The sequence below is a fragment of the Lissotriton vulgaris genome, chromosome 9 (assembly GCF_964263255.1).
Source record: "Lissotriton vulgaris chromosome 9, aLisVul1.2, whole genome shotgun sequence".
In the NCBI taxonomy this organism is placed as follows: domain Eukaryota; kingdom Metazoa; phylum Chordata; class Amphibia; order Caudata; family Salamandridae; genus Lissotriton; species Lissotriton vulgaris.
In genome coordinates this window covers 860,660,586-860,677,552 of record NC_141697.1, presented here as the reverse complement: position 1 = coordinate 860,677,552, position 16,967 = coordinate 860,660,586, and the positions used below count along the sequence as shown (strand labels likewise).

The 16,967-nt window shown below is 40.2% G+C and overlaps 1 protein-coding gene across 1 annotated transcript in view; it reads left to right on the top strand.

The window, feature by feature from the left end:
- Positions 1 to 16,967, top strand: part of LOC147692375 (cytochrome P450 2G1-like) — a 484,584-nt gene that overhangs the window by 439,915 nt on the left and 27,702 nt on the right. The window contains exons 6-7 of the mRNA XM_086939525.1: positions 11,627 to 11,709; positions 11,870 to 11,944. Coding sequence (XP_086795651.1) covers positions 11,627 to 11,709; positions 11,870 to 11,944 — 158 coding nt within the window. The remainder of the gene's footprint in view (positions 1 to 11,626; positions 11,710 to 11,869; positions 11,945 to 16,967) is intronic.

Here is a 16,967-nt window from a genome sequence, read left to right as displayed (position 1 = left end):
TTACAGCTAAGGGAGACAAGCAGGAGCCAGGCTGGAAGTTCAAATCCATTAATCAGCCCCTAATTCATTATTGTCAGTTGGGGCAGGGCAGGTGTTGTAACTAATTTTGCAACAATGAAAGCACTTAGCAAGTGCAAAAGATCACTAATCAGGAAGCACTAAGGAAGCAGGTGCCAGCTAAAAAAATATTCTGTGACACATTAATCAGCCCCAAATTAATTCAGGTCACTTGAGGCAGGGAAGGTGTGCTTGCGTTGCCACAATAATGTACACTGACTGGACAACCAGAGGGTGCTGTGATGAAACAGAGGGTGGCATGGGTGGGCCAGAGGGTGGCATGAGTAGTCAGAGAGTGGCAGTGGTGACAGAGAGTGGCAGTGATGAAGAAGAGTGTCCCAAACAGGCTGGACACGTAGAAACAACAAGTTCGCGAAACTTGCGACCCGACAGGTAAGTTCGCAATTTGCGACATTGTAAAAAACCCTCGCGAACTGGTAGAAACCCGCGCAAACACAAAAAAAAAAAATCCGCAAATTCGCGAGAATTCGCGGATTTTGCGGATTGCGAGTTCGCAAATCCGCAAAATTCGCGAACGCGAGATTCGCAAAATTCGCCCATGCTTATTGTAGGGTCAACTGTCAAGCTCTGATACAACAGAGAAAGAAGAACCCGATCTTTAAAGAATGGTAGCTAGGTAGCAATGGTAAAGAAGATTAGCCATCTGTGCTCTCCTCTCCGTCGGTACCAATCGCCTGCTTCCAAGTGGGAGTGGAGGTACCGAACAGAAGGAGAGCGCGCCTTTATATACAGAAGGTGATTGATTTAATTAGTTACACCTTCTCCTCGTATGCGTTAATGCGCTGGTAATTACCGATCTTGAAATGCGCAATATCGTAGCTGTACCCACTTCCTAACGCCGCGCATGCGCGGGTGCAATAGGCAAGAGAGGCTAAACTCTCACGCATGCGCAACGAGAGTAGTTGTGTGCGCATGCGCGGTAGTGCGCCAGAGGCCGCTGTCATAACACTCAGCCAGGGGTTGATGTTGTTCCTGGCAAAGGATCGATCTTGGAAGATCGGAAAGAGAGAAAAAGAGAATCTCGTGAGGGGATTAGATGTCCCCTAATCCATAAGAGATGTAGTTTGTGCTCACAACAAACCCGTAATTAATATGCATAAAATACATATAAAAATTGGTGAGATGAGGCGCAATTGATGTCATGGGGATACTCAGCCATATCCATTAAAAGAAAATATAAAGAAAATATACGGCCATCAGCAGATGTAACCATTTTATATACAGATGTTTGAACACAGTCGTCTTGATCTCTCTATGTCAAGAAGGAGAGTTATACAACTCTGAAAAGAAAAGCAGGCTCAAAGTACAGTTCTGAAAATAGTACCTCCATACAGGATCAATGGGCCATCAATGTGTAATAAAGAGTTTGGGCAGTAGAAAGGCAGTAAGGACCAACATCCATAATGGACACAACAATCCATAGGTACTTCCAGGAGACCCCATAGAATACCTTCTCAGCATGCAGCAAAATTATCCTTGTAGGTTTGGTGAGTTAGCCTGCAACCACAATAGTAGATAGTTCAAGATTATTACAGGTGAATTTGTCCATTTCAAGATGAATACAGGTGATTTTGTCTCTGGGTGGGTTAAACCCATGTTGCATTGGGGCTACCAGTCCAGCCATCCAGGTGCTATGCGATTGCAGAGAGCCCTCGTGTATATCTTGGAGTCACAATCGATCAATGAGTTATGTAGATAAGGGGCACAGGTCAGGTTGTAACATTACTCTTTTATAGAAAAACTGAGATATATGTTTCTTGCTATGGATATGGAGTAGCCCACTGCTTCAGTAGAATTAAAATGTTCATGCAAGAAGGATGCCAGGCTCTGAAATGTATAATTCAGTAGGCAACACATCCAGGCCTGCTGCCTACCCTGCTGCAAGTTGAGAAATTGCCATTTCTATTTCAGAATGGCTAATAGGAGATTCTAAAGCTATTCTTTGTTGTTCGGTTAATTCTTTAAGGAAGAAATTGGATGTGTTAATTTGCTCTAGGGTGCCTTCACAGTCCTTTTCATGTAATGCAAATGAAAAAGGTGCACCATAGCTTTTCTTCCGACCACTAAATGACTCTCCTGATTCTTAACAGAGAGAATTAGATTTCTGCTTATTAAATCTCTACCCTGTAATGCTAATAAGAGTCCTTGTCCTCACTGTTTTTCAAAACATTTACACTCTTTTTGATAAGTGCTACAACTTGCCTTTTCCAGATATATTTTATAAAACATCCGCAGGACAGTAAGATCCATTAAATAGGCTCTTCACTATATGTGGCCTACATTCTTTTACACTTTGAGCAACAGACATATCTCTAAGCAAACATGCTCGTAAGTATTCGTCCTCTGTCCTTCTACCCTAGGTTTTTGATTGGCATAGCTCGGGAAACAGCCTTTACAACAGATGCGTTACAAGGCATGCCATTACAACACATGTTGTTACAACGCGAAAGGCTTGTTGCAGGGGGTAGAAGGTGCTGGAGTTAACTTCAACACTTTCCCTACTGTTGCACACACTGGAGTTCGAATAGTAAATTATACTATTCCAACTTCCAGTGCACACCAACAGCAAGTCGGGGTAACGGCATGCATTGTAATGGCATGCGTTGTAACGTCATACAACCCATAGCTCAGAACAAACCAGCATCAGTAAACCTGCAATTTGCCACCTTCATTGCATCCCATCGAACCAAAATCATAGCCAAACATTCATAGGGGCATATTTACAAGCCCCTATCGTCATTACACCGTCACTTTCAGTTGCGTTGTGATGGCGATAGAGGCCTCACGTTATTTACAAGGCAGTATTAAGCCAGTTAACATGGCTTAACACTGCCTTGTAAATAAGGCCTCCTTTCCCGCTATGCTTAGTGTGAAAGGGGAGGACAATGGGTGTTGCTGTGGGTGTTCCACCGCAACAACCATTGATTCTGACACTGCCTCCCATTTACAAGAGAGGTGTAAATAGGAGGCAGCGGCAGATTGAAGACCAGCGAAAACCTGATTTTACCCTGGCACAACAAGGATAAATGTTTCATTTCTCCTCGCTTTTGCTTTTTTCATGTGTGCTGCGTTGTGCAACACACATGAAAACAACAAAAGGCCAATGATAGTTTATGTACAGGATTGTCCCCCTTTCTTCACATAAACAATAGTTTTTTTTAAATACTTGTTTTGCAACTTCTGTGTGTGCATTACGCAGCACACATAGAAGTTACAAAGCGGCATATAGGGATTGTTTCTGTGCAGGAAGGGGGACCTCCCTGCACATAAACAATCTTCCCCTGCTCACAGACACCCTTGCACTATGATGCAAGGGTGCCTGTGTTGGCGCTAGGCTGCTAAGTGTAGCACCAGCGCAGTTGGAAAAGCAGAGCTGCAACATATTCTTATGAATATGGTGCAGTCTTGCGTTTCTTAAGTGGCGGAGTGAGGCGTTAAGCCAGGGAGGCTAATGCCTCAGTACACCACTTCCCTTTTAAATATGCCCCATAGTTTTCTAAGAATTCATCGATGTTCTTACTTAAATAATTTTGATATTTACAATTCAGCAATAGTTAGTTAGTTGTATGTCCAACGATGTATTGGTACAGCTGGCCTGAAATAACTTTCATATTTACAGAGCGAGATGGCCTTGCGGTCAGGTATAATTCTCAAATACAAATTTATAGAGATATGCTTGATTAAAAAACATCTATCCTTGAAAAAGTGTCACACGGAAAAGAACAAAGGGCCTCATTTATCAGGCCCCTTGGGCTTTCAGAACGTCACTTTTTGTGATGTTCTGTGGCGCAGGAGGCTGCTCCATATCCATGAGGCATAACTAAGCCGTTTTTTTAGGCTTAATACTGCTTTGTAAACAGTTTTCCATTTAATGCAGTTTTCTGCATTGAAGGGGCATGCTAAGGGTGTTGCAGGTGCATTCCCTGCAACGTCCATGGCATTTTGACACAGTCCCAGATTTACTAGAAATTGTAAATCTGAGGCAGCGGCAAAAACGTAACCTTCCTCAAGCGGGACGAAAGGGAAGCACAACAAAAGAAATATCTTTTTTTCTCCTTGTTATTCCTCTTTCTATGCGAGCTGCATTTTTCAGCACACATAGAAAAGGCAGAGCACCTTTGTGATTGTTTTTTTGCAGAAAGGTTCCCCTCCCTGGACAAAAAATGAATCCCCTCAATGCAGGCACCCTTGCACCATGGTGCGAAGGGGTCTGCGTTGGAGCACAGCAGCCCATTGTGGTCTGGCGCAGAGAAAAGGACAGAAATGCACAGTTTCTCATTTATATGGCGCATTCCCGTCCATTTTTTTTACTGTAGGGTGGCACAGCTAGGAGGCCTGAGGTGCTGCTCTGCGATAAAACCTCATAAATGAGACCCTGAATCTATATCTGGATTCTCGAGGGCAATATAATTACCATGCAGTCCATATATATGTTTTTAAAATCAAGTGTTGGTTCCATTGGCAAGTTCAAATCCCACGGAGCAAAACTGGCTTCATCCCCCGATTAAGTTCCCCAAAAAGTGAACAAATTAGTTCCGAGTCATCTCTATTTGAAGCACATAATGTAGGTTGGGTGACATTTTAACTACACTGGCAAAATGTGTGTAATCTTCTAATTTAATGTTACACTTGTTATGCAAACATTCCTAAAATGATGCTTTTTTACGTAATTAAACGTCAATCATGTTTCTCTAAATTTTGCAGATATTTTCCACAATTAATGAAAGCAAATTTATGAGAATTTCGCACACCTCCTAACGTAAAGAACATATTATAAAGCTCCTGGGGGCATATTACCAAGCAATAGCGATACGCTATTGCTTGGTTAGCGTGAAACAATTATCGCAGCGCTGCGGCGATTTTTATCGCAGATAAACCTTGGTATTACCAAGGTTTATCGCAAATGCGATAAAAATCGGCCGCAATGCATGAATATCGCTGAAAAGTCAGCGATATTCATGCATTAGCGAGCCAAAGCTCTTAGCCGTGTTATCCACCTCCCATTGGATAACATGGCTAAGAACTGCTCAGGGCAGGTGTTAGCTTTTGGAGATATTCGCGCTTAGCGCGAATATCTCCAAAAGTTGGTAATAGGAGATAGCGATGTTAGCGACTGTTTCCAGTCGCTAACATCTTGGCACGCCCACTTTGCATGTCATTAGTGATAAATATCAGTGACATGCAAAGTGGGGCCCAAGATGGTCGCTATCTCCTACTAGCTGTCGCTAACTAGTGTTAGCGACAGCTAGGTAATAGGGAGATAATTTTATCTCCGCTTTCTTGGCTTTTAAAGCCAAAAAAGCGGAGATAAACCCCCTTGATAATATGCCCCCAGATCCCTTTCTGAACTCCATCCCCCTGAACTGTCACTTTTAAGTCTTGTGAAGATGCAATCACTAGTAGTGCCAAACTACAATGTGGTGCATCAGAATAAGAAATGGCTAGTATCTTACAACCAAAACCTTTCAGTTTGTCTCTTTCATTTTTAAGAAGATGCGTTCTGAAGGCAAACAATTTTAGGCTTTAAAATTTGTATTCGCTTAAATGTATACTTTATCTGTGCCGTAAATATCATATCCTTTATACTTCATGTAATTGACTGGGGAACATTCACATTATACTGTTGTGATTTATGCAATTTCAGAGATTGTGCATTTTGCTTGTTTCATAGCATTCACAAAATGACAGCATAACACCGATATACGTAATTACTTGCCATTTGGGGCAAACATGTACTTCAAATGTGCCATTTGAGGTAAATAATGACCATGGGAAAAATAGAACGCAGATGGTTGCTGTTGGTGGTGCATTAGTATAAATGCATCCTTGTGCCAAAAATAGACGTGAGAATGCATATGGCACTAAAGAATACAGTGAAATCATGGATTTGCATTTTGCGTATTTTCATGTAATTGAGCAGTAATTTCTGGTAATTACATCAAAGCAAATTAGGCGAATTTTGCACACTCATAGTAAATATGGGGCTGATAACGATGTCAGACGGATCCCCTATGGCAGGCTTTTGGTGGAGATCTGCCAAACATCAAACTCAGCAATCCAACCTCCGTATTATAATGCAGTAGGTCAGATCACTGAGGCCTCGGGGGAAAAACCAATGCTTCTGACAGGATTGGATGTCCCGTCAGGCCGTAGGTCGAACACATATTCCCCAAATGGCAGCAGTGCCTGCTCAGGTACACTTTGTCAGGATTATGATGCCCGTTTGGCATAGCTTTTTCATGTCGGCTTTTTCAACATGGAAAGGCTGTCGGAAAGTGATTTTGGGGAACAATAGCAGATCCCCTTCCACCCTTGTCCTCAGCTATGGGGCCTGGAGGTCACCTATGGTGCACCTTAAACATCCCTGCACCATGTGGCGGGCACCGCGTGGTGCCTGCCACACAGTGCAGGGATGTTTACATACATCCATTTTTTAAAGGCAGCTTGTGCTGCAGGCCTTTTCCGCCCACTGCACAAGCTGCCATTGCAAAATCAATGTTCCCTCCAAATTATGCGGGCAGGACCACCGACCTAATATTGGGCGGTTCCATTCTGCAACTGTGTTGTCCGACCGACATCGTAAAAAGACCTATAGTGAGTTTCCTGGGTCCTATGTCAATAATAGTCAGTGGTATGCTTATATTCTATTGGTTCATGTATTATCGATGCTGTATTAATGAAACAATAAAGGTTTTTTCCAAATTTAGATTTTTCCTTGCCACTTAGTGATAAAAACAACCATTCACCTTGCCCCACCATTCCACCAAACACTCACCACCCATCTGACTTCCCACCTCAGTCCCATAATCCAGATTGATAGGATCTAGACATCTCTCCTAACCCCTGAATAGCAAAGAGGCAGACTGCTTACGCTATAAGTGTACAATGGGAGTGCAAAAACAGACAGAAGGAAAAGGTCTTTTTAGAAAAAGATGACGAAAAAAGAAGAGTAGATATCATTTCTTGCTGGAATCAGAAGGAATCTAAAAAAGAAAGTGTTCCCTGCTAAAATAGTACCAAATGACAAAATGGGTGGTGGTCAATTTCTGTTTCTTCATCTAGTCGCTATCTGTGGTATCACCAGAAGTCCACTGAATGTATAACTATTTAACGTTTGCCAATTTTTGGCAGTAAATTATTCTCCCCATATAGTCTATCTTAAGGTTTGCTGGTGCTATCAGACTATCTGTCATAACAGCTCATGGAATGAACCTAATTAGCTGATGAACTTGCCCTCTACACAACATTTGTATGGCAAAAGTTAGACCTAACAAAGAATTCAACATTAGAGTATTTAATATGCTTTAGAGGATGCGACACCTGGTATATCTACTGTCGAAAAAAAAAAATCCTATTGATATTAATGCAGTCCATGGATATTGACTGCAATTCTCATTGCTAGGTTTCTAAAATGGGAAGCAGTGGGCTGTCTGTACTTGACACTAAAAATCCCCGTTCATGAATTAAGGAAATACCTGATGGAAGAGATGCACAATATATGATCTGGGATCACCCCTCTTATTTATTTTCCTCTGAGATCCCTAATACTTGCAGATTATTGAAGCTCATCCAATTTTATAAATCCTTCTTTGTGAAGGCGAGATTCTTTAACTTTGACCTCTAGTTTCCCACCCTGACTTTGTGTGGTACGTAAAGTTTCAGAGATGCCTAAAGTGCATAAATGCCATCCCTAGCCCTCCTTGCTCATCATTTAACCCCTTTCTTTCAGTTAAAAGTATTCCCACTCCTCTGTGACCACAATTAATACTAAAACAAATACTTACGTGTGCGGTGATCTCCTCAGTCAGGGCAGAGATCTCTGCACACAATAGATAGGAAATGTGAAGACCCCTGCACATAAGTGTGACCAATGCAATTCATTGAAGATTAGTGATGCTATTGTAGTACTACTAAACGTACCACAAAATACAGTTTCTGAATAGCTCCATAATCTCTATCCTGTTCATGTGAATAGAAGTATTCCATTACATACATTGTGCTAGTGGTTCTGGTCAATATGCAAGTGGGATGCCTAGGTATGCCAGAGACCTGTTTTGCTATGCTTCTGGTGCTTCTCACTTGCATAGTATTGGTTTACTTATATGATAGTTTTGTGCTGTTTGCTCATGCTAGTAGGGCATATCAGTTATGCCTATTGTGTTTTTCAATTATACTACTGTTTTTTAGAGTTGTAGTACATCAGAAATCCAAACAGTGTTGATCATGTCATTAGTGGTCTTCAGATAATTTTTAGTGATTGAGTGTCTCATGTTTTAGCAGGTACGATGTCCCTAGTTTCAAAATAATCCTTATTTTAATTTATGAGGAGGACGGCATGGGGCTGGACACTAAAAAATATTCTTAGATAGACAGATTCGAAGTTTTCTGTATTAATCTCTCAGATCACAATAAAAATGGTGTATCACAATCAGTATGAATACACAATAGAAAATGATGATTAAAAAGAGTATTGGATTTATATATCTTAAAAAGGAAACATTTGGTTACTGAATACAGAAGTCTAACATTTTATAAGCATTGTCTAAAAATGTTGCTAGACTTGTAATAGCATTGTTTTGTATGATTTTAAAACAATATCGAACAAATTCCATGGTGGTTCCTATATTTGCCTTATATTCAATAGATGGTAAAGGTTTTTTAAATACAAAAGTTTAGGACAGATACATAAGATGTGCATATGAATTTCAGTTGCAAGTCCACAAAGTTGACAAACATATTTTCCCTTACGGGCTTGATTCCATTTCCCCTCAAATTTGTAAATGGGGATATAGAACAGTCTAAATCTTAGGTATTTTATTTTGCTGTGACCAGGCAGATTTAACCTGAAATATTCTTGTTCTGCAGAAGCAAGGGTTTCAGAAACTAGATCCATATGATTATATTGCTATATCATGGCTACACCATTCTCCCTCTGTGTGCTAAGTAGAGTTCTTCATACCATGCATTTATGGGTCACTCGATTTACCTTTGCTAGCGTATCCATGTCAGGTAGAGTTTAGGTTTTTATAGCCTTTTTATGATGGTATGTTTAGTTCCATATCCTTGTGTGATGTTTTCTTAAATTCAAGGTGGATTCGGGATTATAAGATTGTAGGAACTGCTCCTATGTAGTCACATTAGTAATTCAAAGTAGTCCTGTAATGGAGCGACTTAACATTTTTAGAGTCAGCTCTATCTGATGACGCAACAAGGAGTGTTAGTGTGAAGATGCAAAAGATTTTGTACACCCTGTATATAAGTTGTATTAAGATTGGCTATGATCGGTCTGTTTATCACAGACGAAGCATACTGTTGGAGAATCTTATTGTGAATTGAATGATCATTGTGGATTTAAGCTTTCTTGTCAACAGGTGTTTGGTCTATGATAGCCTATGAGGCATCTCCTAAGATCCACGGTACAGTCTTGTTTCTTTTTTCAAAAATCATGATTTTGGTTGTTGATAAATTGACAGTCCTGTCTTCAAGTTGAAATCATTTAAAAGATAAAGGGCCATATATATCATCATGACCATTTGCGATTTCAAAATAGCGATTTTTAAGGAATCGCTATTTAGAAATCGCAAAATGGTATGTATGTAGGAAATCGCTTCTTTTTAGCGATTCCTTAACATTCCTAAATTGCGATTAGCAAATTGCTAATCGCAAATTTCCCATTCATTTCTATGGGCCAGGAGGCCCATAGGAATGAAGGGGAAATTTGCGATTAGCAATTTGCTAATCACAATTTAGGAATATTTTCAAGGGTGCAGGGGTGTCACAAGAACACCCTGCTGCACCCCTGAAAATGACTTGTGTGGGCATATGGCGCACATACATGCCCTAAGGGCATGTATGAGCGTCATATGGCACCTTTGGATTTTAAATAAATTGCTTTTTTAAAAGAATTTGCAAATTACCACCAACTAGAAGTTGGTGGTAATTTGCGAATCCTTATGGGCATTTTTGAATTAATTTTCCTTTGATACATTGCATTTAAGGAATCGCACAATTTGCGATTCCTTAAGTGCAATCGCAAAATAAGGAATAGCAAATTTTGCGATTCCTTATTTTGCTGCCAACATGTTTGATACATACCATTTAGCAAATTAGCATTCGCAAAGGCCGAAATTCTGCGAATTTCGGCCTTTGCAAATGCTAATTTGCTTGATACATATGGCCCTTAGTAGCTATTGCAGCGCTTTTAGAATTTGTGACTATATCAGCTTGGGACAAGTGTGAGAGTTCCTTGTTTCCTAGCTTTGGTGGTACTCCATGGTCTAATTTAAGAGACTCTGACAAGTCAGCTAAATAAAAGGAAAAAATCTAGGGGTCAGGTTACAGCCCTATTTAAGGCAATTCTCTGTGTGGAATTTAGATGCTAGACCTTGTCAGTGGATAGCCTAACTTGTAACCAAGCATCTGTGTGCAGTTCAACAATGACATGTAATAATGAAGGGTATATTCTCCCATTCCTGAGCTTTGTCAATAGTCTTTGGTGAATCACTTTATCAAATGCAGAGGAATAATTAACATATCAGGCATACAGCACTGTTTTATTTTTTAGAGATTTTTTTTAAAGAGGAGTCAGTACCACACTGTTATTAATGAGGGAGTAACCCGAGTGAAATGCCATTTGGGTTGATGGTATTAACGATTTTTCTGTTGCCCAGAGTGGCAGACTGATTAGCAGATGTTTAGCAAATAACTTTCCCTCACAATCCAAGAGGGCTGTTAGGTGATAACTGGTTGGACTGCTTGGACCTTTTTTTGTATACAGGATGAATTACGGCACATTTCCTTGATGTAGGTACCTGCCCAGTCACAGTACATTAAGAAAGACCTACTGCAATACAGAGCTCCAGATATGTGCATCAAGTTTAACCAGGTCTAGTGGAATGCCGATTAGGTCCGCAGTTTTAGCAGTATTGGAGTTTTTGATTAATTTTACTGTCTTCTCCTTAGCAATGGTTGGATATGATGTAAATTCTGGTAGAGATTTCAATGAGCCAATGACAGATGATTTGTAAAGGGACTTTATATGGACTTCCCATTATTTTTTTGATATGTACAGGTCATTGGGCTGTAGATAAGATGTAGAGCCCTCTCCAACCAGGGTCCAGGAAGCTCTTTTATTGTGTGTTGAAATTTTGTGTCAGTTTGAACCATTCATTTTCATGTTTATCTTGTTTTATTTCTGCAATTCTCCTCTAGAGCATGATCTTTGAGTTTTTAATTGCTTCATCACATTTCATTGAAGGGATGTTTTAAGATGGGATGTAGATTCATACGGTGAATCCACTTTGCATTACCTATTTCCTGATTGTTGGACTTATGAACAGGGATTTTCCGTGCATTCAATAATTTTGCCAAGTTTGGATCCAGTTGTTGCTAAACATGAAATAGCACTGTGCATGTTCATTGTGGGACTTAGTGGACAGAGCTCATTGCTTACATTTGAGGCTTTGTTCTTGAGTGTGGTGTTCCATTTCAGCTTTTTTGAATTTTCAACGGTCATACAATTATTATTTGCAGTTTTCCTTCATTCTAGTTGGTCTAGTTTTATATTTGAAGACTATCTTCTGCGTGTCATTGTCACTGTCGGATCTCTGGATCATGGCAAAGCTCTTACAGGTATGGAAGTTGGAATAGTTTGTGAAGGTGTAGTCAATTATATCGTGGCTACTAATTTACCATTAAGTGCTCTGTAGCCTGAGTCAAGCAAAAGATAATAGGTGCATCCATTCAGAGTGCTTAGACCTTTAGGCTTCTCTTTCCATGTTGTTTTCTGAAGGGGAATATTATAGTTTAAGTCTGGATCCTCACGTCTGGATCCTCGAGGTGGGTTCAAGGTCACTGGTTGAAAAAGGTATGGGCTGAAATCCCTGGTTTTCATGATAAATAACTTGCCATGTTTCTCCATAAAAAGAGAAAATTCAGCTCGGACAGCATGATATTCATATTTTTTTTAAAGATGTGTAGGAAAATAAATGTTTACGATCAAGAACTTTAAGATATTGCTGTGTTAATAGGACTGCTAATATATGATCAGAGGATGATGTGAATGTATTACTTTTCATGTTAAGTTTATTGCTAATCATTATCAGCAACCCCCTCCCCCTCACATTACATCTCCCTGAGTCATTCTTTCATGCCAAGATTTCATGGGTGGTCAAATTAGTAATCAGTAAATTTAAGAGGTTTCATGTTTTTGGTATTCAAACCAGACAATGACCATTAAGGAATTCTAACAACGTTTCCTGTGTTAAATTGAACTGGCTGTCAAACCTGCAATGTTGCAGGAGATAACAAAAAATGCATTGCAGCAACATTTTAAGCTTTTGGAATCATAGGTATGGTAATTAGTTTTAGAATTTAGTGGTTGATTAAGTGATTGAGAATTCTCTGGACAAGAAACCGCTCTCAGATTGGATAAAGATCCATTAGTTGTAACTTTTAAGTTTACAAATTTTGCATTCAATTCTGGGTCTTTGGAGTTTGGAATATTTGATGATAACGAAGATAAGGACTTGGGATGCTGTTGTTTATTCCTAAGTATGTGGGGGCATTTTGCTTTTTCAACTTGTGAAACCATTATCCCGCAATATTCGATGAGCAAATATCACTTGGTTTTACTAAATCGTGGGCAATGATTGAGTTTGCCGGCATTTTTTATATCAGGGGTAAGACTGCTAGTGATTTGGCAATGCCATCAATTATGTTTTTAAGCACCTCGGAATCGTTGGTTTGCTTAGGGGTCAAGACTGCATGTATTTGCTCATGAGTTTGGATAACTTTGGTCCTTAAAAAGGGCTACTCTGACTTCAAAATCTCGCTGTAAGTTGGTTGAGTAATTACTGTTAAGGTGGCAAAAGGGATTAGTGGAACTTAGGCAACAGGACAAGAGGTTGACAAGTTTCTTTCTATAGAAGTGTTGCTATTACTGCAGATGACCCTGAATTTTGGCCACCAGGAGGGGTTGAAATCAATTTTACATTCATTTTTGTAGCTTGTTCATCTGATTGTAGTGTGCCAGGCTATGCCATATCCATTGTGGCAGCTGACTTCAATCCAGGTGTCGCAATATTTGTCTCACTTGTATTACAGGAGAGCGTTTGCGACATCGGCTTCTTGAGTACTGGAACAATTTCCACTGTTGAAGGTTCTGCCTGAATATGTCTGATTTATGTCTGAATTCTTTTTAAGTCGTTTTAGCTTCCTGAGTCATCTCTTACCTAAGTAGGGAACAAAGCTTTCAAAGTTTCTTCCCTGATTGATGGTTCTGAGGATGAGTGTAATTGGTAAAGCTGGGGAGCTTGTGTAACTTGTACAGCTGAGTTAGTACTTGTAGTGTTTAATACCCCAGTTATAGTTATTTTGAGGATCAAGTGGCCTAGTTCACTGAGAGTTCTTGTTGTCATGTTTGTGATAGGTGCAGGCTGTAAAAACTGTCAGGATAATGTTCTTCACCTTCGTTGCAAGTGATTGTAGTGAATCGACAATGTTGTCTAATCATTGCAAATTGTTTGATATGATTGGAAGTTAGCTCATGATTTGTTTAAATGAGGATATCATTTTAAAGTTAACTTTCATCATTATCCACTGTCTGTTAATCTGATTTAATAGTGTGACATGCTCTGATGATAGCAATGATTTATTAGTTAATATATCAGATATCTGTGACAGGGTATTACTGATTGCCCCCATTATGACCAGCACAGGATAAGTTGGGGGCATGTCCTTCTTCTTTGAGGTTTTTAAAATGTTGCTTAATCTACCTGTGGGCTGAATTTTGTGATGTATCTCAGCATTTGTTGGAGATTGCATGAGGTGTATGGGCGAATCCCAGTCTCCTGATAATTTCAGTTCCTGAAGTTAATCCAGCGGCATAAACTCATTGAATGAGTTAACAGTTATTTTAGTATGACCATGTTCGTATTCCAGGTCTGACACCCCTACAGCAATTGAGTCATCATGTTCATAAATAGAGTCAGTTTCCAGATGCTCCTCATTAACAGATAACTCTGGAATGGTGATCTTCACTGCAGGGGTGGTCATAAAGGGGGAAGGAAAAGGGGATATCAGCAATCGTGGTGATTACTTTGGAAATCTTGTTGGATGCAATCACAACCCCTTCCAGTGAGGGCGATCCCAGACCAGACTTACAGCACAATGGGTTGTTTAGGATATTACCTGTTGTCCTTAAGCATTCATGGAGGAATTGTTGTCTGGTATTGGGTTTGACAGGCTTGGGAACAGACAATGAAATCTCTTCGTCCCTATCTACTAAAATAATTGTATCATTTACTGTATTCATGACAGTTTAAGTTTGGGCTATGTTTGTTGAAGGCAGTAAGGGCCTTAGTGCAAAGCCTTGGATTTATTCAAGGCTACCAAACTACTTTTGCGTATATGGTGGTTGTTCAATTTAGCTGAGCGTGTTTTCTTCTCCCACAAGTGTCAATCACTTATTTAGGGTAGGTAAAGAAATAGTCTTGGCAACTGCAAAGTACAACATTCCCCACTGTGCAATTGGTTAGGTGCTGTTCTCACCACCCCAGAGAAGAAAAAGTGGCAGTAGAATATGTTTTTTTTTTTTTTTTTTTTAAGACACCTACTGGCGATTGTGCTTTTACTGATTTAAGCTGGGTGAAGTAGCATCAGCTAGGTTGGGAACCCCCTCCTTCTAACCATGTGATTCTTTGTGGAGTGGTGTTATCATCCAAGCCGGTAGTAGTCCAGAAGGCTGCTGACAAGGGCACTGAGGCTGGCAGGCGATTTGAGAAACTGAGAGAAGATGGGTTAGGGTCAAGTGATGAGCAAGCCGCACCAGCACATCGGCAGACCTCATCTGTGTGCCGGGGCCCTCAACCCTGCAGTGCTACGTCTGCTGTGCCACAGCTTTGCCTCCTAATGAGTCCAATCCCAGCTGTGCCATGTCATGGCCTCCACTGGTCAACAGGCCCTCTAGTGGACTTCTGGTCTGACTCCCTACGGAAGGTGGGGAAGGACAGGTAGCACAGTCATAGCTGAGCTCTTGCCAGAGGACCCCGCAGTCCACTTGAGCTGCCATGGAGCTAGACTCCCTCTGAAACCAGGGCTGTACTATAAGCTAGAAGCACCCTCTGACCCCACTGCACTGCTCCCGACATAAGCCCCAACCAACCAGCAAGTCAGTCAGTAACAGGCAGGAGATCTGCAGTCTGAGATCTGTGGTGCCGATAGCTTTGGGCCAACTACAGCTCCTTCAAACAGCACCTGCAACCGGACAGGAGAGAAGGCAGCTGGTAGATGTATGTCATCCAGTAGTTCCTCCAAAAGTGCACATATTCAATGGGGTGCCGCTGAGTTTCCAAAAATATGCAATGGTAAGTCTGGCGTTTTAAGAACTATCTGTACAGTGCCAGAGTACTAATTGTTGTTTCACAGGATTTCACCTGTTCTATATTTGTTTTGTCAAGGAGAAAGCCTTACTCATGAGTGATGCTTCATTTGTCTAAGGTCCCACCTGGAAGGTAGGCTACTTATCAGTCATGAGAAGGGTTTCAGGGCTAACCGTTATGATCTTATATTAGTGGACATTATAAGTGATTAACTTCTGGTTACTTTCTTTATACTTTAAGAAGCAAAGTGCTAAATTATGAATTCATTGAACAACAGCAATGTTGGTCTAGTTCTACAGCGCTCAATGAACCAGTAATATTTCCATATATCAGGGGAGTTGAGTGTTAAAATGTTGCTTTTTTGCTGATAGCCGGGATGTGCTAAATGCTGTTATTTCCCATTCACACTATCTACCTCTTTAAATGTATCCTAAGGGAAGGAGTCTTGCTAGAGAAAGGACAGAGGAGTCGTTTCGTTTCAAAAACTTTATTCGATTCAAAACAAAAGAATCATAAAAGTCAAACAATTACATTTACAAACATAATTTAAAATTCATTTTTAAAGAGAGTCTTACAGTTATAACACTATAAAATTCATTAGTTAATATAATCACAAATAAAGCCCATAGTTTTACTTTCAATTAATTCAGATGATTCATGGATTCTTCGTACCGGGGTATATATTAAAGGGCAGGTAAGATAAGTAATAGAAAATCGCAATGCAACAGTATACAATATACATAATCAAAGGGTCAGCTTCTTGGGGCCAGATTTAGCCATACCGTTTTCTAATCAAAAGTGACACTCGTATAAAGTTTAACATTGCACAACAGACACCAGATGATGACAAAGATAATAAATAATCATAACCCTCTTTGTAATGGCATGGTTGTTTTTCCTTGAGGATCGGCTTAATAAACCTGATTCTCGGGTCCTTGTATAGGGAACAGAAAAGAACAATATGCATCGTGCTTTGGCTGTCTTTGTTATTACAAGGACAGGGGGGCAGTTTCTCGCACCAGCCCCTCTGTTTAGGAAACGCAAAAAGAAAGTGCAGGGTGTGTAACCTAAACCTTGTCAAATAAAATCGCCATTGCACATGATTTGTGAAGGTTAGATAAAACTGGTGCTGCAAAGTGGCCTTGGGAACATAAGGGCTAACCAGGGAGTTCGCAAGCGGTGATTTCCAATAATTTCTTTTAATTACAGTTTTGATATCTCCCTGTATATTTTCGGGATTGTCAAAAATATCTCCCAAGCCTATTCTATGGAGCATTTCGTTTACATAAGATAGCCAGGGGATCTGATTCATATTTGCCAGTTTTAAACAGTCCCGGAGGATATCTCTAGTAAGCTGTAAGTCCTCTGATAGCCATATTTTGCCCCATAACAATAAAGGGGAAAGGCGAATGATGTCACTCACATAGGTTAGACCTATTTCGTTATGGGCAAATCTGTTTGAAGAGCCTGATGGAATAGCCAATACACGTTTTAAAAATGTATTCTCCA